Source organism: Xyrauchen texanus, chromosome 7, assembly GCF_025860055.1.
Source record: "Xyrauchen texanus isolate HMW12.3.18 chromosome 7, RBS_HiC_50CHRs, whole genome shotgun sequence".
NCBI lineage: Eukaryota > Metazoa > Chordata > Actinopteri > Cypriniformes > Catostomidae > Xyrauchen > Xyrauchen texanus.
This window is the reverse complement of record NC_068282.1, coordinates 20,623,197-20,640,386: the sequence shown is the minus strand read 5'-3', so window position 1 is coordinate 20,640,386 and position 17,190 is coordinate 20,623,197. Positions and strand designations below refer to the sequence as shown.

Genomic DNA, 17,190 nt, shown 5'->3' with positions numbered 1-17,190 from the left:
GAATGGAAAGCGGCGGCGGCTCGGTCCTGGCGCTGAGTCGAGCCCGCAGGGTCGACATCGAAGCTCCTCGCAGAGATCGCATCCGCCTTCAGCGAGGCGAGCTCTGCATGCCCCAGTCCCAGGCAGAGGCGCCAGATGGCGTGGCGGTCTCCGGTGCTGAGAGGGGCGGCATGAGGCGCAAGTGGAGCGAGGCATCTTTAAAAAGACGCTCGTACTCTTTTGTGAAGTTCATAAGAACTAGCTTGCTTTAAAAGGATACGTCGCCGGATGGCGTAGCTCGCAGGGCGGCTGAAGGTGGCGAAGACGGCCGGCTTCTTCGGCGCTGTCCACGCTTGCTTGATGCCCCTCGAGCGGCGACGCGGCTTCCAGTTCAGAGATGCGAAGAGCTTCGCTGAAGAGATGAAAAATAGGGTTCCAGCCTACTGAACTACGCTTATATGCACTCTAGTCACGCCCCTTTTGGCGGGCTTTGTTGCAGTGAGCGCGGACGCCTCTCATTGGATCGCGAGTTCAGCCCAAGCTCGTCTATAGGCTGCAGCAGTTGCCGCAGAGCAACCTATGAGCTCGCTAGCTAGCCCGCTCAAGGTCTGCAGCTGCCGCACTGCGTTGACAATGGATACAAAAATTAAGGATAATTTTTTGGCTTCAATATCTCAGAAAAGATGAATCTTTCCCGTAGCGTAAGCTAGCTTACGCAATACGAGAGAACCTCTCGTAAGAGAACCCATTAAATGAAATCATGTAAACACTTTAGAAGAAGAGCAGCAAAAACACATGTCTCTGTGTTCCAAATGGGATAAATCAGCCTTCAAAGGGCACCTCGAAAGATGAACAGTCATAATGTGAGATTGTTTCAAACTGAATTTCCAATAAACATGATTTTAATGATCACTTCAGAATGGAATGCACCCACATGGCAAATGCTCGAAATGTCCACTTTTGGAGGGATCAGCAATCTGTAAGCAATTCACACATGTGACGCATTGATTTCCTTCTAATTATTATTATTATTTTGCCTGTAATTTTTCCATTGCCTAATTCTCTATATGTCTGCCATAATACCCATATCACAAAACACCCATCTTTACAGTTGCTTCAAATGTCTAACAAACAAACATAAAAAAATAAATACAAATGTTTTCATTATATTACGTAGACTATTTTCACAAATTCCATCATAAAATACAATAAAAGAGAGTAACAGGTGCATTATGGCCAAGATTAGCTGGCTAGCATTAACATTAATGCCATGAATGCTGAAACATTACAAATGACACATTATCTCCTGCATATATCTTACTTTCAATCAACATCAAGTGGTTATAACAGCTTCTTTTACTTACAAGTAGATTCCAATCATAGAATAAAGCAGAAAGCATAATTATAGAATATGCAACCTGCAGCAAATGACAGGTCCAGTGACAGATGGAGAACTGTTCAATTGTACACTACAAACCTATTAATATACTAGCAATTGCTAGGAAAATATAGACAAACCATATATTTTATTAATCGTCTATTAATTCACAACATCTCTCCTCAGTCTAAACCTTATTATGATGCTTTACAATGAGTTTATAAGGATAATGTCCTTAGAAATTGAAGGCACTAAGTGAAGAAAAGAACAGCTTGTATAATTAGAATGATCCAGGAAAAAAATGCGTAATCTTCTGCCTTCAGACATCACCATAATCAGAATGACTATTTCATTGCACTACTATGATGCAAAAGGTCAACTGTAAACCGTCTAAGTAACTTCCTCAACTGAGGTCCTTCCTTCAGCTATTCAATTACGCATGGTGTCATGTATCCTTGGGCAGAGAGATAAAGACTGTAGCTCGACTACACAAAAACCCACTGTAGCTTGATTGTAACTGCCCTTGTAAACGTACTCAATATTGCTTACTTCCTTAGTTACACAGCAATTCCTACTTCCCAGCCTTCAAAATAATAGGCAAGTATAACGCTAATCTCAGGAATATGCTAAGCTCCCTGACCTCTCAAAGGTCCATATTCGAATGGTTAGTTCAAGATAACAGACTACAATGATCAATTATATATACAGTAGATAAATAGCTTAAGAGACAGGGCAAAGGCTTTGATTAGTCCTGCATTTCAATGCACAATAATCTAAAACTGGTCTACAAGTGAAAGTTTTGTGTGAAACTTTGGTCATGTTACAGCATATTAGCTTTCAAGTTAAACCTGCTGCCCTCGCCTTTGCGATTTTTACTTTACTCAAGTGCAGTTTAAACAGAATATTTATACTTTTACTTAATCACATTTCCAAAGAAAAATAGTACTTTTTGCTCCCTAGAATTTTATTTAAACTTGAAAAGTACTCATTAAATTATTGCAGATAATTTTCTTTTGTCTTCCTGGATTGAAGCCACCTTTTCACTGTAGCCTATCCGACAAATGACAGATAGCAGACTAGGTCAGTCATTTCAAATGGAGTTCCGACCATCTGAGGAGGCCGCATTTCGGATCTGATTTGAGCTTTGGATACACTGAAATATTTGTGCGACTAGACCGTATGTGACCGCATGAAAGAATGTGATGTATTCATTGAAAACTATGAGCACAAAGTGAGAAACACTGATGGGTTTTGTCCTAAACTTTATTCTAAATGCCTGCTACTTCTACAGATTGTACAGTTATGAAGTAAAAAATTATAATTCATGTTGCAAATACACACACACACACACACACACACACATATATATATATATATATATATATATATATACTAAAGGCTTTTGTAATTAAATGTGTGCATGTCATTTATTTATACACTTGCCTTCATATTTTAATCATATATATGAATTTCTAATTCCTATTTGCTGAATGTTTATTGTTGTTGTTGTTATTAGGCAACTATTTATTATAATAATAACTATAAAACTAGCCATGATAATGATAATAATCCTATTGATAATAAAAATTATGGAATCTGAGTAAATATGAATTATGAATTTTATTGAATTCATCAATCTGCCCAAAAGCAAGATTTGTTTGGTAGCAAACTGTTCACAAAACCAACAACATTACTAACTTTCTTCAAAGCTTCATTTTTTAAAAATTATTATCTTTCTCTATGTCTCAAGGGGCTGGGTTCTCTGACATTGCAGTTCATGAGTGCCTTCACCCGTGCAACGAACATTGTGTGACTGTGGCAACGTTTTTGAAAAATAAAATGATGTGGTTCATTACATGTCTCAGGGCAGTTCCGAGGTGAAATGTCCATGTTGTGGTGCTAAAAGTGAGTGAAATGTTCCCCCGAATAGATTAGGTTTTTCAGGTTAATGTTCTAACAAGATTTAAAATCAACAAAATCGACCTCTCTACCCTAAACCTTAAAGAAATGTTCTGGGTTCAATACAATTTAAGCTTAATCGACAACATTTGTGGCATAATGTTGATTACTACAAAAACTATTTCGGCTCGTTCCTGCTTTTCTTAAAAAAAGCAAAAATTGACGTTACAGTGAGGCACTTAGTATGGAAGTGAATGCTCTTGCATGCTCTTCAGGATACGTACCCTGGTCCTTTGTATCACATATGCAACACTCTATCTATTGAGCTACTGTGCAATTTAATCACATTTAAACAAGCTTGTAAATGTAGTTGGTTATTTTATGCAAAAGTTAAAATGAGTCATGCGCTATAGTTAAAGTGCTTATATGTCATAAGATAGCATTGTGTGAGGAACAGAGCAGAAAGGAATTGTTTATGTATGGATAATCTACCGTTTTACTCATGATTTGAGTGAAAGGGGATAAGTGAAATTATTGTTTCAGCGCCTCTACTGTTCATTCGACCAGGAAATTGCTGTGTTGCATATAACAGACCAAAAAAAATTTATAATAATAATTTTGCAAAAATGTTGTTATTATAAAATGATTCTATGACCAGGTTGTGAATGCCACTGGTTGAGGAATATGACGACTTAACAAACCAATTGAATTTAAAAACATCCTCTCTCACATAATCTCATCTCTTCATTTCATTCTAGCTAGAAATAAGTTACTTTATTACTTTTTTAATACTTAAGTACAATTTAATGTGAATAATTTTTTACTTTCTCTCAAGTATGTTTTTGGCTAGATACTTGGACTTTTAATTGAGTCATATTTTCACTCAGTATCCATAATTTCACTTAGTTCACAAGTATCATTTCTGAGTAATATTTACACCCCTGCATACTGCCAGTCTCTGTCACTGCTTGCTGACCAGAGTCACATAAAATGAACTAATCATCCCAGATGCACAACCTGACTAGGTTCATAACTACAGTTGGCTGTAGGGATCTGCATCAATTGCTTAGAGGCACACACACACACACACACACACACACACACACACACACACACACACACACACACACACACACACACACACACACACACACACATATACAGAAGCATGATGACTTTTAAGATATTTGTATTATGATCTGTCTGCATGCTTAAAAAGAAGCAAGCTGTACATAGTGAGAAACACCCCCCACCCCCAGTGGTATAAACCTGTATTATTGTAAAACAACACATGCCCCAGTGTGTAAATATGCAATTTGATATATTGAAAGGTATGCATATTTTTCCGTTCTTGTCATCAGTTTTCACATTTCAACAGTCCTAAAGCAAGGCCACAGAAAGGATGCTGTTGTGATTGTATCCAGTAGCAACTGAATTTGAGTCTCTGCCACACTTTAAGCTGTGAGATTTAGAACATTCTTCTTATCACAGACAAATGCTACAAAACATCACAACAGTTCAGCTGGTTTATTTATTTATAACTCTTCAAACAAAAGGAAGGTGTGGCTCATTTAAGTGCACTAGATAATTTATAGACATTGAGATTGTTCTCTCTGAATTATACTGTATTTTGAGGGTTGGAATATACATTTCCATGACCTTTCCAGACATGTATAATTACTGGATAAGGAATTTTACATAATTTTATTCAGATTTCTGGTGTCGATCTGTTTATTGAATAAATGTAGTGTAATGTCTCCAATAAGACAGAAATGATTGAATTGAGGCTTAATAGAGGATTCCGCTTTCTGGGCTCCCATGTTTTCCCCTTGAGGAAGGCCACTTTGTATCCGGTATGTAACAGTTATTAGCTGGCACCCAATACATCACACAGGCAGTTACCCTAAACAGCCAGATTGGTGTTATAACTTTACACAAGCACTCACAAAGAGCCATGTGTATCCAATGAAATATTGCAGAGTATATATAAAAAGAGAAAATTATAATTAATTATAGAAATTTCCATGAGTGGTCCTGGCCTGGAAATTACAGTTTTTAAGTTCCCTGAAATTTCTATGTTTCCACAAATGTTGAATTTTGGGTATTTCTATCTTGTTTCTATATTGATCATAATCAGTCCCAATTCACAGACACATCAATGTTTGTATCTGTATTCTCCACATTTAAACACACACAGATTAAGTTCAATGCAGCAAGGCACAGCTGAACCAGCCTAGTCTTTTTTGCTGATGCAGGTGCGGGCAGGCTGTTGCGTGCCAAAGCAACAGGCTGCTTCAGACTGCACGTATCCTTCCCCAAAGCCCCATGAAATTGTCATAAACTTTTTAGGTTCCCGGCACCCCAAAGGGGGGAACAAAGCGACATGCCAAGCATGGGAGTTAAAGCAGCTGGGGACAGCCCAAGGGAGACGCGGGTCCACCCGTTGGGGGACCGTACCGTGGAAAATACACACAGGGGGCTTAATCCACACAAGGTCCCATCCTGTAGAGCACCTATTCCAGTACAGAGTAATTTTTGTACCCGTAGTGGGTCTGGTCGGGGAATTCCTCAGCTGAATTTGTGGACAAGATAGCTAGGGTGGAGTTATCCAGGGAGCCGAGTTAGTGGAATCTCCTGGGATAAGAGCACACATGATCGCTTCAGTGGAGGGGAAAGGCGCTAGGTACAAGCGGTACACCCGGTCAGTTGTTCTGCGTTACCGAGTTCTACCAGCTTGGACCAGATAAAACACACAACAGAGTCAACCCATAGATTGTAAAATGTACAAATTGTAAAAAAGGTATTGGGTGTTGCCCAGCCCGCTGCTCTGTATATGTCATGGGAGGTGCTTTTGGCAAGTGCCCACAAGGATGCCACTCTTCTTGTCGAGTGTGCTCGGACCCACAAGAGGGCGGGCATGGCCTGGGTGTGATAGGCCAATGCGATGGCATCAACAACCCAGTGGGAAAGCCTCTGTTTGGAGACAGCTTTCCCTTTCCGCTGTCCACCAAAGCAGACAAAGAGCTGCTCAGAACATCTAAAGCTCTGCGTGCGGTCCACATAGGTATGCAAAGCACGAACCGGACACAGCAACGAAAAGGCTGGGTCTGCCTCCTCCCGGGGCAGCGCTTGCAGGTTCACTACTTGGTCCCTGAAGGGGATCGTAAGAACCTTGGGCACGTAGCCCGGTCGCAGTCTTAGGACGACATGAATGTCTGCTGGACCGAACTCCAGGCAGGTGTCGCTGACAGAGAATGCTTGCAGCTTCAAGGAAAGGGCTTTGAGCTCGATTTATTCTAGTGGCTCGAAGGGGAGTCTCTGAAGGCCCGAGAGGACCACTGAGAGTTTCCAGGAGGGGAACGGGTTTGGCCGGGGTGGATTCAACCTCCGGGCACCTCTAAGGAACCTGATAATCAAGTCGTGCTTACCCAAGGACTTGCCGTCCACTGCGTTGTGGTGGGCCGCGATAGCGTCTACATACACCTTCAAGGTGGAGGGGGACAGCCTCCCCTCCAGCCTCTCCAGCAGAAATTAGAGTACTGACCCGACTGCGCACCTCTGCGGGTCTTCAGACCGGGAAGAATACCAATTCGTGAACAAGCGCCACTTTAGGGGGTAAAGTTGCCTGGTAGAGGGAGCTCTGGCTTAGTTGATCGTGTCTACGACAGCAGGTGGTAGGCCACTTAGATCTTCCGCATCCCGTCCAGGGGCCAGACGTGGGGGTTCCAGTGGTCTGGGCGTAGATGCCAGAGGGTGCTCCATCCCTGAGAAAGAAGGTCCTTCCTCAGGGGAATTCGCCAGGGAGGGGCTGTCGCGAGGAGAGTGAGATCCGAGAACCAAGCCCATGTGGGCCAGTAGGGGGCCACCAGAGTGACTTGTTCCTCATCCTCCCTGACCTTGCACTGCACCGGCTCACTTTGGTGTTGTACTTGCGCAGCTCCCAGGGCCTGCTGTGTGCCAGTGCGTCTGTCCCAAGGGGAGTCTCCGTTAGGGAGTACCAGAGCGGGCAATGGGAGGTATCTTGGGAAGCGAACAGGTCTATCTGTGCTTTACTGAACTGCTCCCAAATCAGCTGGACCACCTGGGGGTGGAGCCACCTCTCTCCGCTGAGCGTACCTTGTCGCAACAGCATATCCGCTGCCTTGTTGAGGTTGCGAGTGGTGCGCAACGAACTGAGTCGCTGCTGGCTCCAAAGGAGGAGATGGCGGGCGAGTTGTGACATATGACGAGAGCGCATGCCGCCTTGGCGATTTATGTACGCTACCGTCACGGTGCTATCTGATCAAATCAAGACTGTTAGGGTCCGCAGAAAACAGAGGTCTGTCCAGGGGTTTAAAGTCTTGTGGCAGGTGGGGGTGATGGACACACGTTCCATGCCGCGGCGCCATGCCCATCTCGGGACTCAAGTCTGGAGCCAGTGCTGAAGCGGTCCCAAATGCATCAACCCCAGTGGTGCGACCGCCGTGGAGGATGCCATATGTTTTAGAGGAAATGCTGTGCCTGGCTTGAATAAGGTGAGGCATTTCAGCACCAACTGTGCGCGCTTGTTGGTGAGGCGTGCTGTCATTGAGACTGAGTCTAACTTCATGCCGAGAAAAGAGATGCTCTGAACCGGGGCGAGCTTGCTCTTTTCCCAGTTGACCTGAAGGGAGGCGTGGATGTGAGCGGCGCCCAGACCCGAGAAACCAATCGCAGTCTGTGGGGAGGACGGAGGGTTCCAGTCCAACCCCATGCTGATGGTGGCCCGGGCAAGCGTGTCGGCGTGTCAGACTGGGCATGCTGACCCGAAGGTGGCAGTCGAGTCGATTCTTCCGCATCAGACACCGGAACGCTCTCCGATGTAGCAGCGAACTCATCATCCAGCTCAGGGGGGTTGAGGGAGTAAGCAGACTGGCCGTGAGGCGAGCCACTCTCACCTTGAGCATGGACGGAAGTCAACGAGCATGCCGGGGGCAGGTGGTTCATGGGGATCTACCTGGCGAAACCGAGCCCGCTGTCATTCCTAAACTCCTCCATCGCCAGCCGGGTCGTCCTCAATCACGTGGGATCGAGCGACGCGGGGGGCTACTGGAGTGGCATTCCTCTTTAAGAAGGAAAGCCACGACTGCAACGTTACCAAGGTGAGGTTCTCGCAGTGAGAACACTAACCATCCACAAATGCTGCCTCGGTGTGATCACTGCCACAGATTCTGGCTTCAACATACTGTTATGAGAAAGATTTTGGGCCAGTGCCAATTTACAGTGGATGGGCTCCTTGCGTGACATTGCAAATAGAAACTAAGCGATCAACATTATGTCTCGCAGCTTTAGAGGACAAAAACTATAATTAAAATAGAAAAGATACATTTTATCACGTGTTGTTTGGCATCTGGTTAGGACACGATGTGACTGTGGCTTCCTCAGCCTCTTCTATTTCTCATTGTTTGATTTCCGAGTTGTCCGGTTCAAACAAACATGGCTGAGGAAAGACTCTTCTGTTCTCTGGTTTTTGTGCAACTGTGTTGTGTCCGTTGTTTCTATCGCTTTGATGGACCTTTATTAGATAAATAAAATTAGTTTTTGCTTTAACACCTCATCTCCCAAGCGGGGGCTGTATATTCTGTTGCTCTCATGCACTCTCGTGAACATGAACTGGAGAGCAATGGTCGGTGAAGAGTTTCACTAAATAATAAATTTTGTTTCTCACCCAACCTTATTGTATGCCTTCAGATCAAGGCATGAGTCACATGCAATTATTTATTAGACTTCTGAATTATTCTTTTGCATCCTTTTTGAAGCTTAAAGAGGTGGTCCCCATAAACTGCCATAATAAAACATCACTGAGTACATTTTTTTTTAAATTATTTCTACCTTTGTGTTAAGAAAAATAAATAAAGTCATATAGGGTAATAACATCACAAGGGTGAGAACACAATGGGTGAATTTTGGGTGAACTATACCTTTAAGATGTATATACGTACATGCAGAGGAAAAAACAAAACAAAGAAAGTTTGTTGATGATTTTGTTTATTGAATTACTATTACACAGTCTTGGCCAATTTGGATGAAAAAGAAGAAAAAGGTGGTGACACTGCCTCATCACAACAATTCAACACAATTCAATAAATCACATCAAATCCAGTGACTGTGCTGACAGAGAGAGGTAAGATAACTTTTTATCCTGATCATTAGGATTAGAATAAGTCAAAACTTGGAAGAATTCGAATTAACCTTTTAAGACCTTATTGAACATCTTGATGTTGCAGTGAAATACATTTCCTTGTCAGCAGGTTCGTCCTGATTTGAGATATCAATTTATACAGCTTTTTTACAGATAATTTATACTTCTACCCTTTGCTGACAAATTGGTTGATGTGACTTCTCAAAGGAAATGTTAAGACCTCCACAGAAAAGTCTCTCACCTTGATGATGAAGACTTTTTAATTGTTTGATTAGCTTAATATAACAGGAACTATGAAAAACTTGTGATAACTGCACTGCAATCTAAGAAAATAAATCAATTTAATGTGGCATAATCTGGATAGTGTTTAGAATGTTGATATAAAGCACATATACTGTTTTTAAAGAGTCAGGATGTTCATATCATTGAAAAGTATTTTATACACTGACATTGTGTCACATACTGTGAAACTAGTAAATATATGGTTTCAAAACAGCATCTTTAAACACAAGAGTAGAATACTTGGAAAAGGTAAACATACTTACTTGAAACTAGTAAATATATGGTTTCAAAACAACATCTTTAAACACAAGAGTAGGATAATTGGAAAAGGGACCTAGGAAAAAGGATCAATTGGGAACAAATTCTAAGAAAGGCTTGTCTCAGCGAAATACTTTATGCATTGCCTAATGTACACTAATAAGCTTACCAATTATTTGTGACTTGTAAGGGTAGAAAGAGGTTTTGATGATTCAGATAAGGATTATTTCAAGGCCATAATCGAATATAACATTTGGCTAGGCTGTTTCTGAAGAGAGAGAAGGTTTTGAATTTGTAATGATAATCTCAGGTTATTTGTACAGCATAGCATGCGACAAGAAACCCATATTAGGTGTTCAAATATCTTCAAATGGTTTCTCAAATTACATATCAGAGCACACACTGAGAATTGATCTCTATTTTTGTATTCTAATATTTATTGAAGAACTCTAGTTTAAGATATGTTTTAATTGTACATTTAGCTTATTCATGGACATAGCTTCCCATTCATACAGTAAATCATTAAGACAATAATATCATGTTATAATTTGTACCAAAAATCAGTACATGAGTTAGAAAGAAAATGCAATGCATTTCTGTGAGAGAGAAGAAACATATATATTACTGTGACACCATAAAAAAGAGAAGTGATCTTGAATATATATTTTAGGTTATAATTCAATAGGTTATTAATCTTGACCTGAGTCAATGCATTATATATAAAATGTTCCAATAAACAGCAAGTGAATTATGGTCACAGGTATGGATTTGTCTTGTGAAAAAGAAACATTTGTAAAACAAGCTTCTTGAATAATTTTTTTCTGTATATTATGACATTATCTAAAGTTGATTATGTATGAATTAATCTGCTATGTTTACAATGCAGAGGTTCAGCTGGACAGGTACAGATACGTACAAAGTGATTAATGGTGCTCTTTTGACCCATTTTTACATATCTCCAGATACACAATTTAAACTCTAAACACCCTGCCTGTGTCTCTAAACTTTGTGAACTGCCTATCTAGACTGTAGTTTAGGTAGAAATATCACTAGATTTAAAGACGCCTAATATTCTAGGTTTAATACAAGTTAAGCTTAATCAACAGCATTTGTAGCATAATGTTGATTACCACAAAAAATTATTTAGACTTGTCCATCCTAGTCTTTAAAAAAAGCAACGGGAAATGAATGGGGACAATTTCTGGAGGGTTTAAAGGCACAATTGTCAAGCTTATAATGTTAGAACACTTTACATTAACTTTTTTTCAGTTAGAGCAGTAGAATATTGGAATTCACTGTCGAGAAATATTAGAGAGTGTAGTACTTAATTTTTTTTTAAATTAGGTATTATAAATGTGCTGAAAGAAAAACAGTCATGTGATCATTAGATTGAGCTGGTATGATTTGTGTATATTGATGTGACTGTGGATTGAATTATGTTGTATCTGTTGTCTGTGTATGTGGTATTTTTTAGAATGTTTAACTTTGTGTAGGGTAATTATTATTATTGTTATTAATATTATTATTAATAAACAATTGTAATTATCCAGGGCAGCACTGCAACTGCCACCAAGGGACTGTGTTTTAAATTTAGCTTCTAGCAAATACTGTTACAATATATTTATTGTGACTTGTCCCTAAACAAATAAAATTAATTCTTCTGTGAAAACTCATGTATTATTTGAGCAGTAAAGTGTTTAAATCATAATTTTTACAGTAATTTTAAGGTTTTAGGGTTTGTTGACATTATACCATCATGGCGACAAAGTTGTAAAATTGGCTATAACTTTGCACAGAAAAGGTTAGAAAGCGATTTTATCTCACATATTGGTTACGTCTTGTGGCTATACTTTATAACGTTTATGGATTGGCCCCATTCACTTCCATTTGAAGTGCCTCACTTGAACCCAAATATTTGCTTTTTTTAAAGAAAAGGAGGGGCAAGTCAAATTTTATTTTTGTGATAATCAATATTAGCCTATGCCACAAATGCTGTCGATTGAACTTAACTTTAGAAGTTTAGAAGTACTGAATGCGGAATATTTCTCTCTGAAACAAAATTACGTGCATATTAAGTATGTTTATTTCCGACATAAAAGAATGGCCACTTGAAAATGTCCACATATCCTATCCAGCATTTGATAGTATTAATGTTATATGGCATCAGGAAAATACAACCCAAACTGTTATCCAAGATTTTTTGTCTGCTCCGTCATGCGCCAGGCAGCGTCCATGTATTTCGTGATTTCAGAGTTCTGCCGTGGAAAGTTTAGTCGTCTGTCGCTCCGATCTGAGACAAGCTGAAATATTGCAGAAAAGAGCTGATTAGGAGGATGGTTATGGACTTCTCTTACAAAAAGTTACAATGGTAACCATAGTTACTAAGGTAAACTGTTGTTACCGCGTACTAGAAATATAATGTGCAGATGAAGGTTAAGTGCGTACTTGATAAAATAAGGGTGAGTTTGGAATGGAATACTACATATACTACTCCTACAAATTCTGCCTTGTATGTCTATGCCAGAAATAGTAAGAGTAGTATGGTAGTATGCCATTCCGAACTCGGACTCAGTATTGTGGGATCCTATAGATGCGAATCAGGAAATTTATGATAGACCGAGTACAGATGTAACACTTCCTGTTTTCAACAATTAGTGTGTGATGACAAGGAATGCATTTGTTACAACTGTTCTCATGCCAGGTACTGTTGTAACACCACCCAGGGAGAGTTGTAACACTCATTAGTAATGTGCTAAATAAAGCATTAGGCCTACAGTTTAAAAACTTAAAGCTGAAGTATGTAATTTCTGCGACAATGTTTTCTAAATATGCCCCTTTTCTGCTGTTATACAAACTGTCTGATAGTCCCGCCCCCAATGCCATTGGTTGAGAAATGTTGTTGGGGTGAGTCTAAGCAGGTCATTCAAAACAAAAACATTAATTTTTTATAGAGACACAGTGTTTACAGTTTTTGAGAAAATTAATCTATGAATGGCTTCTAGTAGTATCTCCATATTAAGCTGGTATAAGAGAAAGTATTTTAACACTTCAGCTTTCAGTGAACTGACACATTTTATACTCTGATGTTTTCAAATATTTCTAATGCATGTTTATGTATATGTATATGTATACAAACATAAACATAACAAACATAAACAAACAAACATAAATAACATTTAAAAATATAAAATATGTCTCTCTATTTGTCTTTCTTATTTGACTGAATAAAGCTTTCTGACTGAATAAAACCCAAAGAAACTATATAAGGAGCATTTGCTACCAAGTTTCTTATGCAGCAGGTACAGTTGTAACAGTGTTACATCCAGTGGTGTAACTTGGATCTTACGGGCCCCAGTACAAAGAACCTGTTGGGCCCACTCCTTGGGGAGCCTGGGTCATTTATTAACACCAGTCGGGCCTACAGTCATTTTTATGGTTCCTTTTGGCCGACAGTTTCAGGCCCCCTGTCACCCCAGGCCCTAAGGTGTCTACCCACAATGCCATCCCAGGAGTTACACTCCTGGTTACATCTGTCCCCGCTGACCACTTCGCATGTTTACCTGATTTTCTCAGCAACAATGCATCCTGGCATGCCCCAAAATCCATACATTTTAAGTAGACAAATCAATAATTACAACAAGCTAAGATTGCTGTCATGGTCAGACAGGAATAATGATTTATTCACAGTGAAAGAGGAGTAAGAAAATGCCAAACCTGCCCCTCAAAACAGATTTGCTCTAATACATTTGAAATAATGTGCACTATGTCCTTCAAATTTTGCACACAGAGAGATGATGATAATGCAAATGTGAACACTGATAAGTATGAACTTGCATGAGAAGGGAAATTCTGTACACTGATGAGCCAAAACATTATGACCACTCACAAGTGAAGCAAATAATGCTGATCATCTCCTAACAAGGCCACATGTCAAGGTCTGGTTAGATTAGATGGTAAGCGAACAATCAGTTCTCGTATTCAACTTGGAATGGGCAGGAGTGAAGACCTGAGCTGCTTTTTATGGCCAGATGACTGGGTCAGAGCATCTCTGAAACGGCAAGGCTTGTGGGGTGCTCCCGGTCAGCAGTGGTGAGTACCTACTGACAGTGGTCAGAGGGAGGGACAAACCAGCGATAGGGTGTTGGGCGTGCAAGGATCATCGATGGAAAAGCGAGCTCCACAAATCTCACACCTCATTTTACTAGGCTCTGTCTGTGACTCCTTTTTAAGAAATTATAACTCTTTTTGAAGATCCTCATTAAATGTACATGCACGCTTCCTTTACATTTTTCCAGCTGCAATTTTATCTGTTTGCTCTTACAAACTGACTCTTCAATCAGTTCACTAACTGGATGTCTATTGATAGGTGATTGTGATTGGATAGTTTAATCCAATCATGTTCTTCAAATAATATGGTGTGATTTTATTGGTTTTACAAGCTGAATCCTTGGCAACATATGATTAGAATAATCACGTGGCTGAGAAAGGAAGGGAATAGGCGGGAATACGGGACAAACCACAATTATTTTCAGAATAAGTCGGGACACTAGACACTCGTTCTTTTTGCGACAGGTGAAGGACCAACAGCATATTAGGCAGGTAGTCATACAAATTTGTCTCATCAGTGTACATACAGAGTTACAACTGTGTATTCCATTACAACTGTAGCCTACTCTGTCTACCCTTAATGTAAAATATTTTAAGCTACATGGGGGGAGGGTTACCAGAGGACTGGATAACCAGCCTATCTCTTGTGCTTCAGTCTGAGGGTGGGTGTACTTCTTTGTTGGCTCCAGACAGGCCCCATGAATGATCCTGAGAAAAGCAGCTGTGTAAAAATATTTTGTCAATAAAATTACAATGGTGTATCAGATTTCCAGCCACTACAATGTAAAATCTAATTCGTTGACCTTTAGATTTTTTAATGCAATCTCTTTGAATACTTTTTCTAACATACTTATTTGACTTAAGTACAGTAAACTTACTAGTTACAAGTGAACTGAACATGTTCATATGGCACTTTGGATTCTTCTCAGAACCTCTTAGTGCACATAATTCTGCATTTTGTAAAGTACAATTGAGTAAAATTACTTAAATTTAACAGGCTCCAACTGGACCAGAAGTAACACTAATCACCCTAATGGTGACTTCACCATTACAACAAAACAACAACAATAGTCATAAGAATTAAAACTATACACATTTTTAATAACAATAATTATATTTCTCCATAAGTTAACATGTCTTGACCAAACATTTATAATTAGATTGCTTATGGGTATCCCACACAGCTGCAATTTAGTACTTGATAATTTTAAATTAGATGTAAATTGTAAGAGTTGTGTGTGATAACTAGTATTTACAGTGTATACGGTTATCGGTAGCCTACTATTAATTTTAACATCACTGTCATGAAAAGAATTCAAACTAAATTATAAAAATAATCTGAAAGATTGAGGTATGGATTTATAGTTTTATGATTTTGTAGTTTTAAGGTAGTAACAATAACTGTAGTGGGTTTAATATATTGTTTGGTCCAGTGATATTTGGTACAATTTTGTCAAGCATAGAGTAAATACTTACGGTCCTCCTTTTCTTTTCCATATATGATGTTGGTCATGGGCTTATCTGTCAGGATGTGCACTGAAAAACAAAGAGGCTTTTTTCACATTTAGTCATAGATGTATATAAATATATGTTAAAGCGAAACTCAGCACTCACGTTTCTTGAAGGGGTTGATGTTAAACTCTGTGTAAAGCTTCTGGTGTCTCAGCTCCTTCATTATTGTCTCCACGTGAATAGCATTTTGATGAACTATGTCCACGGGATCTTTTTCTGTAGGTTTTGCCATATTTAAGAATGTACTATTTATTATTAATGACAAATATTTGCTTGTATGATGCTCGCCGAATCACGTCTTGCAATGGCTACAGCTTTAGTGTTCTTTAGTGTCATGTTGCTAAGCAACAGAAAATACAAAAAGACAAGTGATACGTAATTTCTCCACGCGATGGCGGACTTGTGCCATAAGTTTGTCTTGCTGTGTTATGTGTCCTCATGCATAGTGGTCTCCGCCAGGCAGTTATAATGTTACTTCAGAAACCATTGAACAAACACGGTGGTACAAGAACCAATGCAATATTCCTCATGTAGTTTTTTAATGTATTCATGATAGTCTTTATGAAACAATTTACAAATATGTCAAATTATTCTCAAGAAACATGTCCAGATTGCCTGGATCTTTTTATGGTACTCCTGGATAATCATGATAAAGTCTTAATTAAAGGAATGTTCCGGGTTCAATACAAGTTAAGCTCAATCGACAGCATTTGTTACATATTATGTTGATTACCACAACATTTCTTTTTTACTCATCCCTCAAAAATCTGGGCTTCAATGAGGCACTTACAATGGAAGTGAGTGGGTGCCAATTGTTTACATTTAAATACTCACTTTTTCCAAAAGTATAGCCACAAGATATAAACAATATGCACGTAAATATGTTTTAAGTGTGAGCCAATTTTACATCTTTGTTACCATGATGATGGTTAACAAACCCTAAAACAACTGTAAAAATGACGATTTCAACAACTTTACAGCTAAAAAAAAATACATGAGTTTTAACAGGAAAATTAATGTAAGTACTTAAAAATGATAGGCTTTACATTTCTGTTTAAACCCTCCAGAAATTTTCCCCATTCACTTCCATTGTAAGTGCCTCACTGTAGCCTTGTTTTTTGCTTTTTTTTTTTTAAAGAAAAGGAGGGATGAGTCAAAAAACATTTTTGTGGTAATCAACATTATGGCAGAAATGCTGTCGATTGAGCTTAACTTCTGGCATTTTAGCTATTCATTTCAGGTTCCTTTGATTATTTAAACTTTAAACTTTAACTTTAAACTGTTAAGCAATTTAAAGTATTTTTAGTTGTTTCAGAAATATTTGTATATTATTCACAAGTTTATTTATTAGCACTTAATTCTTTGATATTGTGTCTGTTTGAGGATAACAATTTGTACAATTATTGCAGTGAAGATTTTTATTTTATTATTATTTCTAAACAGTCTATTATGCAGTGTTTAAAGACACATGCTGGATTCGTTCTATGGAAGTTTAAAGCCGTGAGAATGTTTGTAGTGCATCTAACAAGGAGTTTCTGCTATGTCTGTGATGAGCAGTCATCCATAACCACAATCTGTGCAGAAATACAAACACATTCGCTCAAGGCCTATTGTC

General features: G+C 39.2%; 1 protein-coding gene across 1 annotated transcript; it reads right to left on the bottom strand.

Moving 5' to 3' along the window:
• Positions 1-9,259: 9,259 nt before the first annotated feature.
• On the bottom strand, positions 9,260-15,873 carry cfap144 (cilia and flagella associated protein 144). The gene is made up of 4 exons (XM_052131171.1): positions 15,678-15,873; positions 15,540-15,599; positions 14,681-14,784; positions 9,260-12,256 (listed from the first exon to the last, which is right to left on the bottom strand). The coding sequence occupies exons 1-4, from the start codon at positions 15,805-15,807 to the stop codon at positions 12,143-12,145; spliced, it is 408 nt and encodes a 135-aa protein (XP_051987131.1). The 5' UTR covers positions 15,808-15,873; the 3' UTR covers positions 9,260-12,142.
• Between the last annotated feature and the right edge of the window lie 1,317 nt (positions 15,874-17,190).

Bases quoted from the DNA above. Each gene is read 5' to 3' on its own strand.
- cfap144 (XM_052131171.1), bottom strand. From the start codon at position 15,807: ATGGCAAAACCTACAGAAAAAGATCCCGTGGACATAGTTCATCAAAAT. The intron at 15,600-15,677 runs GTGAGTGCTGAG...TTTGTTTTTCAG, and splicing joins CATCAACCCCTTCAAGAAAC to TGCACATCCTGACAGATAAG. The intron at 12,257-14,680 runs GTAACCCTCCCC...GCAATATTTCAG, and splicing joins GCTGGTTATCCAGTCCTCTG to CTTGTCTCAGATCGGAGCGA.